This window comes from Podarcis raffonei, chromosome 5 (genome assembly GCF_027172205.1).
Source record: "Podarcis raffonei isolate rPodRaf1 chromosome 5, rPodRaf1.pri, whole genome shotgun sequence".
Classification (NCBI taxonomy): Eukaryota; Metazoa; Chordata; class Lepidosauria; order Squamata; family Lacertidae; genus Podarcis; species Podarcis raffonei.
In genome coordinates, this window is record NC_070606.1 from 74,505,343 (window position 1) to 74,521,397 (window position 16,055).

A 16,055-nucleotide genomic window follows, 5' to 3' on the forward strand; every position below is an offset into this window, starting at 1 on the left:
AAGGTTGAAGGCTGTTTTCATACATAACAGTGTTGTTTTAGGAGTCTCACAAATAAGGACTGAAGTAGAGTCAAGACTTTAGACACACAAATAGGGTGTTTTATCCTCTGGAACAATACAGTGTCTCTTCTTTCTCTCAGCTGGCTCGAATTCTAATTTCATGAATACTCTTTTAGAAATACAGTAAAATGATACAGATTTGAGTTCCTCTGGTCCAGAGCTATACTCTGGGTATGTCTTTATGTCCTGTGTAAATGCCATCATCTTCCAAGGCATTAGGATTCTACTGCAACTTCTCTCTGTTGTTAAACACACACACACACACACACACACACACACACACACACACAGTCTTCTTCCACCAGGCATTTAATGATATAGAAGTGTGACGTTACTGGTATTTGCATTGAGAAGGAGCAGTTGTAGCAGTGCTATATTTTATATTTTATTATTTTAGAGATTGCTTTATCTTGTTTGTAACCCACCTCGTCATCACATGGTGATGAAGGGCATGATAAAAAGACAACAAATACAACTGTGAATAGGACCAATTGACTGAAGGGAAAATAGTCTGCCTTACTGGTGGCGAGACTCTTTAGCATCCAGTAGTGTTTCTCCCACACTGCTTAGACACTGGGGCCTTTCATGCATCAAGCTATTGCTCTAGTGTTTTAGATTTTGTTTGGTGATGGATAAACAAGGATTTTTGCTGTCACAGAGAAACAAGAGGTGGCAATTATGCCCGAAGATTCTTATTTCTGCTGCCACAGAAAGATTGTGGGATGTGTTGTTACTGACTAGGCTTTTGAGAAATTAAATTGTACCTAGCATTGTGCCACTGAGAGAGGGAAGAGAGAGAGAGAGAGAGAGAGAGAGAGAGAGAGAGAGGTGTGCCATATTGTTCAGTGACTCATGCCCTCTCTTCTTTCTTTATTCTATTGGCATAATGCTACTGCATAATATTTTAGTCACACAAAGAGAAGTGCCATAGGGCATGTTGGCTATATATATGGTGCTCCAGCTCAGTTTTTGTTTTCTATTATTTGTCCCTTCCATTACATAAAATTCAGTCTGTGAACAATGAAAAGGAGGGGGGGGGGAGGTAATGGAAAGCTGGCCAGTTTTCAAAAAGGTGAAAAGCTTAAGAATTCTTAGGTTCCTTTTTAACGAATAATCCTGTTTAGAGTGGCATATTAAATATAGTGTGCTATTCTTAGTTCCTCGGTTCCTTTTAACCAGAAGTACGTTCTTTCAACTTGCACGCTATTGCTGCTATTGGTCTAGAGTGGATTTTTCTGGCATTTTTCAGCATGCAGTTTTTAAATTCTTACTTTGAGTGAAATTCTACATATTTCCTTTCTTATGCTTTCAGCAATAAGCTTTCCTGGAAGCGTTTGTTAGTTGTCTGTGAAATGTTCAAAATACATTTGAGTTAGAGATTGTTTTTTAAAAAAATATATCAAGCATATCGACACAGCTCATTTTAATCATTGATCCCAAAATACATTGTAGTCCAAATTTTAAAATCACAAGGTTTTCTCAATTAAGTAAGCATGTGGAGAAAATGTAATGTTTCTCAATTTGAGCAGAAACAGCCTTGAGGAAAGAATTGTATAAGGTTGCCACATAAGGCAATTTTTATTTTTTGGCTCACTGTTCACAACGTGAAATTGGTTAAAATATGTTGAAATTAGGAAGAATTGTTTAAATATTTAATTTCTACACATCACATATTGAATTAGGCTGCAATCCTTTACCTACTTACCTTGGAAAAGTCCCATTGAACTCAGTGGGACTTAGATAAGTAGCCATGTGTAGGATGTCACTGTGTGTTTTTTAAAAAAGGAATAATTAAGATTATATACAGTGGCATAGTATAATATTTCCTAATGAGCACGAATGAAAGAGAAGGGCAGAGTAATACAGAATAAAGAGGAAAATAGTTGCTATGTCTACACACGTAGCAAAATGTGATAAGAATACAGAAAAGATAGAATTGGCTGTAGTAGTATTTTAGGCAACAGGGGGATGCACTAGTTATGAATGTTCACCCTTGTAAAAACATCACTCTGCAATAAAAACTGCACATCAGTGAGACAGATTGTTGACCAGATCATTCCCTATAATACTAGTTTTATATCTTCAGGGAGTTCTTCATATAGGGATCCCTTGCCTGCAGTTTGAAGTGGTACATTCTGTGTTTTCCCACCATCTCATTCCATCCTGATTCTAAATAGATGCAGGTCACAGATAGCCCCATTGAGAAATACTAAGCTGCATACATGTCATACATCTAAAGCACATGACTTTCCCCAAAGCATTCTGGGAACTGTACTTTGTTGAGGGTGCAGAGAATTGTAACTTGGAACGAGGTGTGTGTGTGTGAAACAACAATGCCCAGGATTCTTTCTGGGAAGTCATGTGCTTTAAATTGGTTTTAAATGTATGGTGCATACGCAGCCAAAATCGGACGCTTTTGATCAAAACAGTAAGGGCAGTTTAATTCTGCGGAAATCAAACACCACATAATTTCATCTACAGCAGAATTCCCAAAGTTAATCTGCCCTAAATGTATGCCACATAAACAGAGTTATAACTTTAACATGAAAATGGTATTGATCAACTTACATGCATAATATTGTAGCAATGTCAGTGTGGCATAGTGAATTAAGTAGAGGTCTTGGACTTGGAAGACCAAGGTTCAAATGCCCCCTCAGTCTGCTTCCCTCAGTGTACTCCCTCAGTGTACTCATTAGGCAGCATTGCATTAGGTAGCCTGTATCTCCGCTACAGACGCGGGGTGGCGCTGTGGGTTAAACCACAGAGCCCACGGCTTGCTGATCAGAAGGTCGGCGGTTCAAATCCCCGTGACGGGGTGAGCTCCCGTTGCTCTGTCCCTGCTCCTGCCAACCTAGTAGTTCAAAAGCATGTCAAAGTGCAAGTAGATAAATAGGTACCGCTCTGGCGGGAAGGTAAATGGCGTTTCAATGCTTCTCTGGTTCACCAGAAGCGGCTTAGTCATGCTGGCCACATGACCCGGAAGCTGTACGCCGGCTCCCTCAGCCAATAAAGCGAGATGAGCACCGCAACCCCGGAGTCATCCGCGACTGGATCTAACAGTCAGGGGTCCCTTTACCTTTCATCTCTGCTAAACTCAAATTACACTTGCAGAGTAGGAAATACTGTTTCCCCCTATATACTTTCCAAAGTTCTGTGGACTAGTGTTGGTATACAAATATGTTAAGTACTTTTAATTTGGTTTTATGATTTTAAGTTCTTGCACTCCTCACCAACTACATCTCTCAAACAGTAGACGTTTTCCCTCTTTGGTAGTACTGCCCACCCAGACCTACTATTTTTTAATAGAAAGAGGAAATACCTCTTCTGCTTTGTGATGCCTGTTCCATTTGTACCCAGAGCTTTTAAAAGCCAGATCAGAAGAGATTATTTCTCAGGAAAAGATACATTGCTTTTATATTTTTTCAGAGTAAGGGCACATATAAAATGTGTTTTCTAAGAAATTTTGTACCCTTTGCTATAGGAGAAAGTAAGGAAGAAAGAACATTCCGAAACTGGATGAATTCTTTGGGTGTAACTCCTTACATTAACCATTTGTACAGGTAATATTTTTATTCTTGACTGGCCATTTAACTGATCCGTGGTGTAACCCTCACTGGAAAATATTGTAATTGATAGGACTTAGTTTTGCTTGGATCAATGATAACGCAGTACTGTTTTCTGATCATTAGAGATGATAGGCTGTTATAGCTCAGCTGGTGGAGCCTTAGACTCTTAATCTCAGAGTTGTGGGTTTGAGCCTTACAAAAGATGCCTGCATTGTAGGGGATTAGACTAGATGACCCCCCCCTGGTCCCTTCCAACTCTGCAATTCTATGATTCTATTTTTTCTCTGATTCAGAACTGGGACTGCCAGATTCAGAACTGGGACTGCCTCTTCTGGTATGCCCCCCGGAGGACCTTAAGGTCCATAAATAGCAACACTCTAGAGGTCCCAGGCCCTAAGGAAGTCAGATTAGCCTCAACCAGGGCCAGGGCCTTTTCGACACTGGCTCTGGCCTGGTGGAACGCTCTGTCTCATGAGACCAGGGCCCTGCAGGATCTGATTTCTTTCCTCAGGGCCTGTAAGACAGAGTTGTTCCACCTGTCCTTTGGCTTGGAATCAGCCTGATCCCCTCCACCTCTTTCCTTTTCCTTCTGTGATGGAACCCCTATTTGGGGACTTCCCTTTTTTCTGGCCCACGTAGGACCAGTCTGGATAGATGGCCTTGGTGAAGATTTAACGTTTTCTCCTCCCAAACAGTTTTTGATCTGGGCTTCCATTGAAATGAGGCTTCGTTTTAAGTTGCATTTTAATAAATTGTTTTTATACCTGATGTTAGCCGCCCTGAGCCCGGTCTTGGCCGGGGAGGACAGGGTATAAATATATATATATATATGTAATCTCAGTGACTGTGGTAGTGAGTAAATAAGTAAGTAAATAATTTAGGAGGAAAAGAGAGGATTACCAAGCAATGAAAGCCTCAGAAATTTACTTGGATACACTACTGACTGCATTCAGGAAACATATAATTTATTTGTGTAAATATATATGTTTTCTCTCTCTCCCTCTCCCTCCACTGACCAGTGACCTTGCTGATGCTTTAGTAATCTTCCAGCTCTATGAGATGATTCGTGTACCTGTACAATGGAACCATGTCAACAAACCACCGTATCCTGCACTTGGGGGTAACATGAAAAAGGTTTGTAAAAGTGTCTGTTTTGGAAACTACAGTGGCTCCTCAGCCATTTGCTTAAACCGCATTATCATGAATGGTGTTGGTGTCCCTGAATTATTCACCCTTGCTTAAGGTAGCATATTAATATGATTACAACACTTGAAATAAGTGTCTTGGTGTGGCCCTTAGACTGGACCTCAGCAAATGCTTAACTTGGGATGAAGCATGCATGTCACAGAGGCATACATGCCTACAGAAAATGCAGTTTTCACCTACGGTACTGAATGAACTTACAAGTCTCGAGGCATTGAGCGATATAAGCATGATAAATGGCCAACACAGATCAGTCGAATGCAACAGAATTTAGAGCTGTTTCACAAGCAGGGAGCCAGAACTAAAAGTATATGCAGAACAGGTTACTAAAGTGGCTGAGCTTAGCTGCTGAACATGTGTCAAGTTGCACACACATGCAGGATATTATTAAGAAATTTTGCATGTTTCATCAGGGCAACATTGAGATTGTCCTTGCCATTAATATCAATCAGTGAATCTGTGGCAGAAAACTCAGAACACATGTAGGGCAGTTCACCCAAGAAAAGTGAACCACATCACAGACCACACAGTTCAAGTTTCACACATGCATGTTTATTTAGAAAACAGATTGAAAACCTCAAGGCTTCTATTAAAGCCAGGAACAATGAATGCATCTATAGCAGAGAACTCGAAACACATGTAAGGCAGATATAATGCAAAACACATTATGCAAGAAAGTGAAACCAAACCACTGTCTACAAGTCTAGTAAAAAAAGTCCCTCTGCATTACATATGGTAGGTGAGCATACATATGAAGCATACGAAACTCAGTCACCTGCACAGAACAGGATGCAAACACTCTAAACATACAAACAAAGCCAGGGTAGAAGCATTCTTGTACAACTATTGATACAACTACAGGAAAACAGCACTCTATGGCCTCTATAGTCATTGGAAGTAGGCATGTTAGGGCCATCTGTGTTATGTCATCACCCTGTGATCTTCAGATGAAAGGTAGTATACAAATTTAATAAATAATAATCTGATATGGAAGGCAAATGGACAGGCTGCACCCAGTGGGGACGTGCTTTCCTTACCTGAAGGCAGCTGCCTCTACTAATCGTTCCTGCAACTTCATCTGAAGATCACTAAACCAAATAGGAACTTGGAAGAAAATGTTAGCCAGTGAGGCCAAGTCTAGAACTCCTTTCCAAGTTCACTCAGTTATCCCAGGGATTGGTGGTGAGGTGTTTCAAGCCATGACCCACATATCCATAAGGAGGGGGCAGCTGTGAACTCTGCTTGTTGATGGGCCATGAGGAGAGTATCAAGTGGTGACTCACCATGGTTGCAGGTACCAGCATAATGGGTGGCATTTAACACTTCAAAAGTGGAGTATCTGAAACCAGCGTGGGTGCATGCTTAGTGCAAGATGGTTCTAGTCTTGCAGAACAGGACTACCAACTGGATAGCCCACTTGACATTCCTTTAGGTGACACTACTGAAGGTGATATTGTGACCTCTGAGGCATGTGCTTTGCCTGCTGGAGGAGGGCTGCCCATAAATGTGACATCTCAAGGCAGATCCTTGACTTTGCCAGTATAAGGACTGTGTGCTTTGAGGAAGGGTTCTGGTAATTGCATCCTAAGTGGTTGACCAAGTACTGGTGACCTCTGGTGCCACTACTTTAGCTGATCTGGATGTTGTTGTTTTTGTTGAGCTTAGATCTGTGTTTACTTATTATTGTTTACAGATGGCTAGATAATGTTCTTAGGAAAGGGAGGTGTGTTGTACAGTTCCGTTAAGAAAAAAGGTTGGAAATGCTTGCCAGCACAGGTGAGAGTATTAAATTAGCCAAATCGTATTTGCCTAGTAGTCCTTCACTAGGAGTGTATGCCTAGGTTTTCTGTGCCTTGATTCATATTAATAAAAGCTAATATTTTCAGAAGATTTGGATGAAGTTTGTCTAACCGCATGCCTAAGCAGCAAGCATGACACCATACATATGTATATTAAACACATTCATCTGCTGGTATAGGGTGCTCTTGCTGCACTGGTGTTATGGTTGGTTTGCTCCAATTAAAATATTTTGATAAACGATAGTTCCAAACATGGGCGTAGTCAGCTGCCTCCCCCAAATCAAGTAAATAAATAAAATCACTTAACTAACTGGCCAATTGCATCGCAGATAACTCGGCTCTGCTGCCTCAACATAAAGCCAGCCCCCCCCCCAATAAATCCTGGCAATGCCCATGGTTCCAAATAGTTTCTGACCTTGATTTGTCATTTCTTTTAGATTGAAAATTGTAATTATGCAGTGGAACTGGGGAAGTCAAAGGCCAGATTCTCATTGGTTGGGATTGGTGGACAGGACCTCAATGAAGGCAACCCAACATTGACATTGGCACTGGTGTGGCAGTTAATGAGAAGGTGAGGATGTGTTATAGCTCACAAAACCAAAATGTTTTCAAAACCAATGTATGTTCTTCATTTGTTTGCAACCAGTCTGCAGTTTTATTTGTAAAGTCAGATAAATTATTTTCAGGTGTTTGTCTTGTCAGAAAATTCTTAGGTACAGTTCAGGAACTTGACTTTATCCAATCTGGAATATATGCACAAGTCATACGCTACAGAATTAGGAATCACAGCATAAAACTATTTAGCAACAAAATTCAGTAAACAACTGGAGAAACTTGGAGCAGAGAGCAGGCAGGCAGAAGAATGAAGCTCCTCAACTCATACCATAATTAATTTTATAATGAATGATTTTAGAGTGTTGTTTGTGTTGTATTTTTGTATTGTTTTATTGTTGTTAGCCGCCCTGAGCCCAGCTTCGGCTGGGGAGGGCGGGATATAAATAAAATTTATTATTATTATTATTATTATTATTACCACAGCCCTTGTGTTTGAAATTACCGCCCACCATGCACAAACAGACATACCATTAAGCACCTGAGGGTGATCTATAAAATGCTTCCCAATGTGACTAGCAGCAGTAGTGCCTGCCCTGCGTCTGATTCTCTCTCATGTTTACTCTTTGTTTGGCTCTATCTGCCAAAACGCAGTTGGGCCGTATTGTGCTTCACTTGGCTTATGCTGAAGTCCCTGCACTGTACTGCCTGGGGAGCAGTGGCGCTGTGGTCTAAACCACTGAGTCTCTTGGGTGTGCTGATCGGAAGGTTAGCGGTTTGAATCTGTATGATGGGATGAGCTCCCGTTGCTCTGTCCCAGCTTCTGCCAACCTAGCAGTTCAAAAGCATACCAGTGTAAGTAGATAAATAGGTACCGCTGTGGCAGGAAGGTAAATGGCATTTCCATGCGCTCTGGCACTCATCACAGTGTGTCCCATTGGGCCAGAAGCGTTTTAGTCATGCTGGCCCCATTACCCGGAAAGCTGTTTGCAGACAAACGCCAGCTTCCTTGGCCTGAAGCGAGATGAGCGCTGCAGCCCATACTCACCTTTGATTGGACTTCACCATCCAGGGGTCCTTTACCTTACCTTACCTTTTACTATACTGCCTGGTGCTGTGTCAATTTCAGTAAAGTTGCAGTTTGCTTTTAACCCTCCTGCTTTTTCTGTTCTCAATGTAAGCACATTTTCTATAATTTTTTTCTGTATGAAAGTTGTATTTTGTAACTGTTTTAACACATCAGGAAAATACGGAGGAATTGTTAAATTCCTTATCAACTGCAAATACTGTGTTCTTTCTGTTACAGGTACACTTTGAACGTACTATCGGACCTTGGTGAGGGGGAAAAAGTAAATGATGCGGTTATTATTAAATGGGTGAATCAGACTCTTGCAAATGCAAATAAGAGTACTTCAATAACTAGCTTCAAGGTAATGAAGACACTCTAGAGAAAGGAAATGTGAATTGATCAGAAACATAATTATTTTGATGGGAATTGATCTATAGCAAAGGTTCTGCATTAGTTATTGTATATAAGTTGTGTATAAATAGCTGCAAATAGATTATGAATGCAAGTAGATTATGAATGTCATGAAAAACAGTACCACATTTAGATTACAAAATAATAGTAACACATGTTAATATAGATACAAGATGATATGTGTGTAAATCCGTATTTGTAATGAACTTTTACTATGTAACTAGCAGAAATTTTGCTTAATGGAAATGAATAATTTTAGCATGCGACAGGAGGATTTCAACTTAACCAGTAATCCTAAAACCTCAGGATGGGTTTCTTAGAAGACAGTATTAAACATCTATCCCCTTTTGAGGCAGTAGTGCTGTTTGGGACATTTTTGTAATATGAAGATATTTATTAAGTTTCCAATTTTATACAAACAAAAAGAAAAAAGCAAAAGGAAAAAAACACATACAGTTCTCAATACTTAATTTTCAATGACATATTTCCCTGACCTCCTCATACCTCCCCTTCTTGTATTCCAATTCAAATTATTTACTCAGCAAATCCTTATCTCAAAACATTACAGCTGGAAACCCCTTAATTTCAATCCAACATCATTCAACATTCTTTAATTTTACAATATTTCTGTAAATAGTCCTTAAATTTCTTCCAGTCTTCTTCCGCCGACTCTTCTCCCTGGTCACGGATTCTGCCAGTCATTTCTGCCAATCCTATAAAGTCGATCATCTTCATCTGCCATTCAACATTTTTGTAATATGATGTTGCATTAAAACCACTAGAGGGAGCAACCCTAACAAAGAGACTGAAATCTGTTTGGTGTGGTTGAGAATAAAACCGTTTCTGCTTCATAAAATATCAACATTTCCATAAGGTTTTAAGACATATTTGAGAATGGTCTGGTTGCAATATCAATTTCATTAGGCCTTGAGCCGATGTAGTTCTCTGAAGATTTGGCCATTCACCAGTGAAAATAAAAGTGTCGAATAAATGTTACATGAATATTTAGCCAATATTTTTCAGAGTTCAGATCAGTCTCTTTCTATTTTAGAAAGTGGTCTCGTGGCATTGGAACATGGGGTACACAGAATGACAGAAGAGTAATAATGGACAGACGTAATCCACAATTATTAGCACTAGAATGGGATTTTATGGCCAGTTCATTTATTAAGATACATCAGCTTAATTAGTAGAGATAGGATAACATTGCTGGGTTTAAAGGCACAGTATGCATCGTGGTGCTTAGAAGCTGTAAGAGCAAGTCTGAAATCATAGCTTTAATCTGCCTGGTAGGAATAGCATGCTGAGACTTTGGAGGAGTAAAGCTAATTCTGTGGTGCCTCCTGCTGATTCCTTGATGTCATGCACTTGACTGCCCATCTGCTTTAACTGCTGGAAGGAGGTGAGCAGGGTCAGCTATTTTAAGGCAGAGAGGAAGTGCGTTTCAGTAACCAGGAAGAAAATGCAGTGCTCAATGGCAAGCTCAAAGTAGTATTAGGATTCTAGAAATAGGCAGATCATGCCACTTGCAAATAAGTAGAAGGAAATCCTATTCACAGAAGAAAGTCAACCTGAAAAAATATCCATAAACATACAGAATTATTCTGGGAGATGCAAGAGATTTTTCCAAAACCTTTTGATAGGATTTCATAACAAAATGTTATTAAGTCATAAGAGATATTTTATCATGGGAAATGAAGCAGCAGGTGGTTATAAAAGGTCATTTGTCAAAAAGGAGAAAATTCAAAAGTATTGAAAAACATGACTTTGACCATTCATGATTCAGCAGTTATTACATACACTGTGTTTTAGCTGCCACACCATTATATTAGGATTTATTTATCAATGAGATAGTGGATAAAGAGAAGGGAGATACATGGTGAAAATACTGGTAAGAGTATTAAAGAAAATCCAGTCATTACTGATAGTGAAACTTTTCAACACCTTCTCCTTCCAGGACAAATCCATAAGCACTAGTTTACCTGTACTAGATTTAATAGATGCTATTGCGCCAAAAGCAATCCGCCCAGAAATGGTCAAGAGGGAAGATCTTTCTGAAACAGACAAACTGAACAATGCTAAGTAAGTCTTTGCAGAATATTTCTTCCTTTATTATACATGGAGGCTCTGATGCAGCCTAGATGCACATGGCTAGTTGTAAATGTCAACTAATTCCTACTCTGTTACAGAAAAAAAGAACAAATGGTCTGTGGCACCTTAGACTTAACAGTGTTTGTGCTGTAAGCTACTGTGGAGAAGAGCCTTCTTTTTCAGATCCATGAAGAGTTATTCTCAGCTGGCAGATAAATGCCCTCTATTTCATATCTGCCTGCCTGTATATTTTAACATCATGTGTCTAATGAAGTGTACTGTTGTCAGTGCAATCAGGGATGAGGAGACTGGGAGGACTGGGAGGATTCAGGCTCATAAACATCAAAAAGATGCACCCAAACCTCTTCAGTGGGGCCCAGATCATCATTACAGTGTTACTGTGTGCATGTCAACCCACTTCTCTTTGCTGAGTTATGTATCAAGTGTTAGCAACACTGATTCAGCATGCTTTATATGTACAAATGATATTGGAACTGTTGTCAGCTCAGATAAAGCTGCTTGCTCATCCAAAGAGGGGGATACCAGAGTTTTCATGGGTGGCATAATCCAGTGCTCAAATACAATGTTAATTTCTTCCTTTTTCTTTGAATGCCTTTCCCTTTAATGCCACAGCTCTAAATCAGTCATAGGAAGCTGCACATAGGAACTGTCTTAAAAGTTTTTTTAAATGCTGACACGCACAAAAAATCTTACCTTTTGACTTTTTTTAAGCACATAAAATTCTATTTTCAGTGGTATGGTTTCAATAATATGCTGCTCTTTCTCATGAAAGTTGGCCCTTGAGAGTCTTTATCTTTCTGGAAGCAAGCTAAGACTTTCTTTATACTTTCTAAGTACGCTATTAGTTTGTTTATTGTTTAGGCTTTTACTGCATGTTATAATAATAATATAATAATAATAATTTATTATTTATACCCCGCCCATCTGGCTGGGCTTCCCCAGCCTCTCTGGGCGGCTTCCAACAAAATATTAAAATACAGTAATGCATCAAACATTAAAAGCTTCCCTAAACAGGCCTTCAGATGTCTTCTAAAAGTCTGGTGGTTGTTGTTCTCTTTGACATCTGGTGTTCCACAGGGCGGGTGCCACTACCGAGAAGGCCCTCTGCCTGGTTTCCTGTAACTTGGCTTCTCGCAGTGAGGGAACCGCCAGAAGGCGCTCGGCTCTGGACCTCAGTGTCCGGGTAGAACAATCATGTTATCTTTTATTATTTGAGTATAGTAGTTTTATACTACACATCACGACACTCCAGATGTTGGACTACATTTCCCATATGCCCCAACCAGTGGTGCCCATGATCAGGGATGATGGGAGTTGTAAGCCAACATCTGGAGGACCACAGTTCACCCACCCCTGCAGTAAATTTTATACCGGAAGGTGGAACAATAATTATAGTAAGTAAATAGCAGTTGTGTAATATTTTGTTTCACATCTATGGCTGCAAATTGTTTATAGGCAAGGGAAATGGATATGCTAATTGTTTGGTGTAGCCTGAATTTGATAAGCAATAGATCTTTAGAACAAAATAATGGCTAAGGTTGTTATATCTCATTAGTCAATGCCAGATGAACAATGCTACTTTTTCTCTCTCTCTCTCCAAGATATGCTATATCAGTTGCTCGGAAAATTGGTGCTTGTATATATGCCCTGCCGGATGACTTGGTAGAAGTGAAGCCAAAAATGGTGATGACCGTCTTTGCTTGCTTGATGGGAAGAGGACTGAACAAAATAAAATAAAGAAGATTTTTTTACAAATGTTTTCTGCCATGATATACACAATGAATGCCTCATTGTTTACAGACTAATGGAATTTAGTAGCTGTAAAACAGAGATAATTTATATAAACCAATGTGGAGATGTATAGAGAGACTATTTAATATAAGAATTGTTTATATTTAAGGTTTCATCTGAAAAGTTTTATATATCAGTAATTTGTGAGCTAATGTAATGCAGTAATCACCAATAAGATTACAATGTTATATAGCCTTTTTAAATGAATATGATACATGCTGTTTTCATAGTGCACAAATTATCAAAATTTTAAAGTGCTATTTTAGGAACTGCAGTGAAATTAAGTTTTTATGTCAGTGTGTTATTAACGCGTAGTCTGCACATGAAAGACCTTGAAAGTCCTTGCCTTATTATAAGGGACTACCCAAACTCCTGTTGGAATTTGGGCTGCAAATTAAAAGCTTCTGATCATAAGGATTCTTTCTAGGGAGTAATTTTCATTGCACTGAATGGGACTGACTTCTAAGTAAAAACTCTGAGGTTCTGAGTACTAATTGATTTAGGCTGCAATCCTAAAGTCCCATTGAATTATTTAGGGCTTACTTCTGAGTAGACATGGTTAGGCTTGCACTGTTAGTAGAGCAATCAACAAAAGTTCTAGTTGATTAATTGATGTACATTTTAATTGTTGTGGATGAATCTAATTTGCTGGAGTTGCAAGGTAAGATCTTGGGAAAGGGGGAAGGGTTAGGCTGTTCTGGTTCTTATGTATTACTATACTTGGAAATTAAAAATACTAAACAATGAAGGCAGCTGTGGCTATAACACCCTGTTCCTTGGCCTTCATTAAAATACAAAGGTTGAGATGTGAGACTGGGACGTCCCTTATCAAAATCCGTCCCCTCTCCTGCACAGTCTCCCTTCACTCGTCCTCTGCAGGTCTATGCCATGGTTAACAATTATATGAGAACCTCCTTTGTTAAACATGATTAATACTAACCAGAGTTTGCAGTTAATTAGAATTTAGAAATCGAGAATTGGAAGCTGGCTTCATAAAGAGACCAATGCTGATTGTAGGCCTTAATCATGGTTTTGACTGGTGAGAGAAGGATGAGGGGAATTTGCTGTGGAATCAGCCCTTCTCTAATCCCTTAAATTTGGTCAAATAATGAGACCCAGTACATTTACAGTGGTCCCTGAGCAGTAGTTTTTGTGTATCAAAACTTCGGTATTTAAAAGACATCTGTATTAATGTTAGTGTAGCATGCAGGTTCAGTTAAATTTAGGGAACAGTCAACAACCCTATACCCAGGGCTTTTTCTCAGCCGGAACTTACTGGAACTTAGTTCCGGCACCTCTCAGGTGGGCGCCGTTGCCATTATAAGAGAACAAGGGATGAGTTCATGGTGAGTTCTGGCACCTCTTTTTCTAGAAAAATAGCACTGCCTATACCCTTTTTACAATATGGGGAAGATAAACTGATATAGAGTTATCATGGTGTAGTGGTGGCATTTCTGCCATATCCTGTAGCTCCTTAACCATTGCATCTTGATTACAGCATTGCACCCTTAGTCAATTTGATTAGTAGAAAGTGTAGCTGGTTAAAGCAAATTTTAAAAATAAAATTGATTTGCAAACGTAGTATTGAAAGATGGAACTTGCTGTTTATTTAAATGAGTTGCATTGCAGGAGATTGTATTAGATGACCCTTGGGGTCCCTTCCAATTCTACAGTTCTATGATTCTCTGTTTTAAAACTGAACATCCCTTCTTGTCAATATTGTTCTGTAGAAATGCTTGTAATTTGAAACAACTTCAACATATTTTTTAAAGTAATTTGTTAAAGAAAAATTAACAATTGGTTGTGGTTTGTGGCATTGAATAAAACTAAGCACAAGTATAACAAGGACAATAAGCAAAATGAAAATTATGTACTTAGTAAGGCTTTCAATGAGAAAATATCCAAGCTAAAATGTTATATTAAGAAGCAATAAAGAGAGATGACAGGTCCAGTTTGAGGCCTCTCTTTACATGTGATGAGCTTTCTTATAAATGTTTTTAATATGTGTGCACTTCCTATTGCTGATTTCTCATAGGAAAGTTGCATTAACTTGGCTCCTTATTGCAGACTATTGGTAAAAAGATTCACACTTATTTGGGCACATTCACACCATACATTTAAAGCACTGTGATACCACTTTAGATAGTTATGGCTTCCCTCAAAGAATTCTGCAAGCTGTAGTTTAAGGGCGCTGAGAGTTGTTAGGAGATGCTATAGATAACTACAGTTGTTTCAAAGTGTGGCTGGCTTTGTCATCCAAGAGGCGAAACCTTTGAGGCAGTTTACTGTAGGCACATACCACACTCCTGGCTCATAAAGAATTGGTCATTCATCTTCAAGGAGTGTAGGACTGTATCTGAACATTTATCCATACAAACCAGTGTTAGCTTAATGTAAAGGAGCATGTTATGATGGGTTGCATATGACAAATCTCCCATATCTTTAAAAGCCATATAGCCAGCAAGGTATACGCTATAGTCTCCTGTAGAAGCCCTTAGTCTAGTGAGGCCACATCAGCACCGTATATTTTTTAACCACTTTTAACAGTCATGTCTTCCCCAAAGAATCCTAGAAAACATAGTTAAGGGTGCTGACAGTTGTTAGGAAACTCCTGCTCCCATCACAGAGCCACAATTCACAGTGGTTTAACCCAATCCCTGTTCACAGTGAATTATGGGAATTGTAGCTCTGTGAGGAGAGTAGGGGTCTTCTAACAACTCAGCACCTTTAACAAACTACAGTTCCCAGCCCCCAGTTTCCCTCTACCTCTTCCTCTCCTTGTTGTCCAATACCAGCATCCATTGAAAACGGATGGGATTTTCTCCTGTGGTCAGCATGGAAGGAAGAGGCACCAGCAGCCATGGGCAAATAGCAAGGACAGACTGGAACCGCTTCCTCAAACTTAAAAACTGGGGAAAAGGGAGCATCCCACATTCTGTGCACAAGGTTCCGGGCTTAATCCTCAGCATTGCCAGTTGAGAGGACCACAGATAGAGGGGTCTGGAAAGATCACATTGTGAATATGTGGAGCAGGAAAAAGGGAGGAAAGCTGGGAGACAAGTATCTCCTCATCCTTTTGGTGTTTTCTTGGGAGAAGGGATTCAAACCCAGGTCATCACAGCTCACACACTGAACCACATTTCACTGAGGTTCTTTTTCTAAAAAAACCCATAGGCTGCAAAATGGCTTGGGCCAACCTGGCAAGTTACTTCTCCTGCAATTGATAACAAGCTTCAAATGCCTGCACTTAAGCATATTCAAGGTTAAGTTTCTAGAAAACAGAACCAGTGGGACGAGCGTTGGACCTAGGAGGCTAGGGTTCAAATCCCCACTCGGGCAGGAAGCTCACTGGGTGACCTGGGACCAGCCACTCACCTAGCCTAACCTCCCTCGCAGGATTGTTGCGAGGATGCAATGGGGGAGGAGAACTCTTGTCTGCCACCTTGACCTTTTTGGAAAAAAAAGGGGATTGCATTGCAACGCAATGCGATG

At 39.7% G+C, this 16,055-nt stretch overlaps 1 protein-coding gene across 1 annotated transcript in view; it reads left to right on the top strand.

Moving 5' to 3' along the window:
- Positions 1-14,532, top strand: part of PLS1 (plastin 1) — a 52,995-nt gene extending 38,463 nt beyond the window's left edge. Inside the window, exons 11-16 of the mRNA XM_053390179.1 lie at positions 3,542-3,620; positions 4,646-4,760; positions 7,066-7,199; positions 8,487-8,610; positions 10,618-10,742; positions 12,374-14,532. Coding sequence (XP_053246154.1) covers positions 3,542-3,620; positions 4,646-4,760; positions 7,066-7,199; positions 8,487-8,610; positions 10,618-10,742; positions 12,374-12,509 — 713 coding nt within the window. The 3' untranslated portion in view covers positions 12,510-14,532. The remainder of the gene's footprint in view (positions 1-3,541; positions 3,621-4,645; positions 4,761-7,065; positions 7,200-8,486; positions 8,611-10,617; positions 10,743-12,373) is intronic.
- Positions 14,533-16,055: the final 1,523 nt, after the last annotated feature.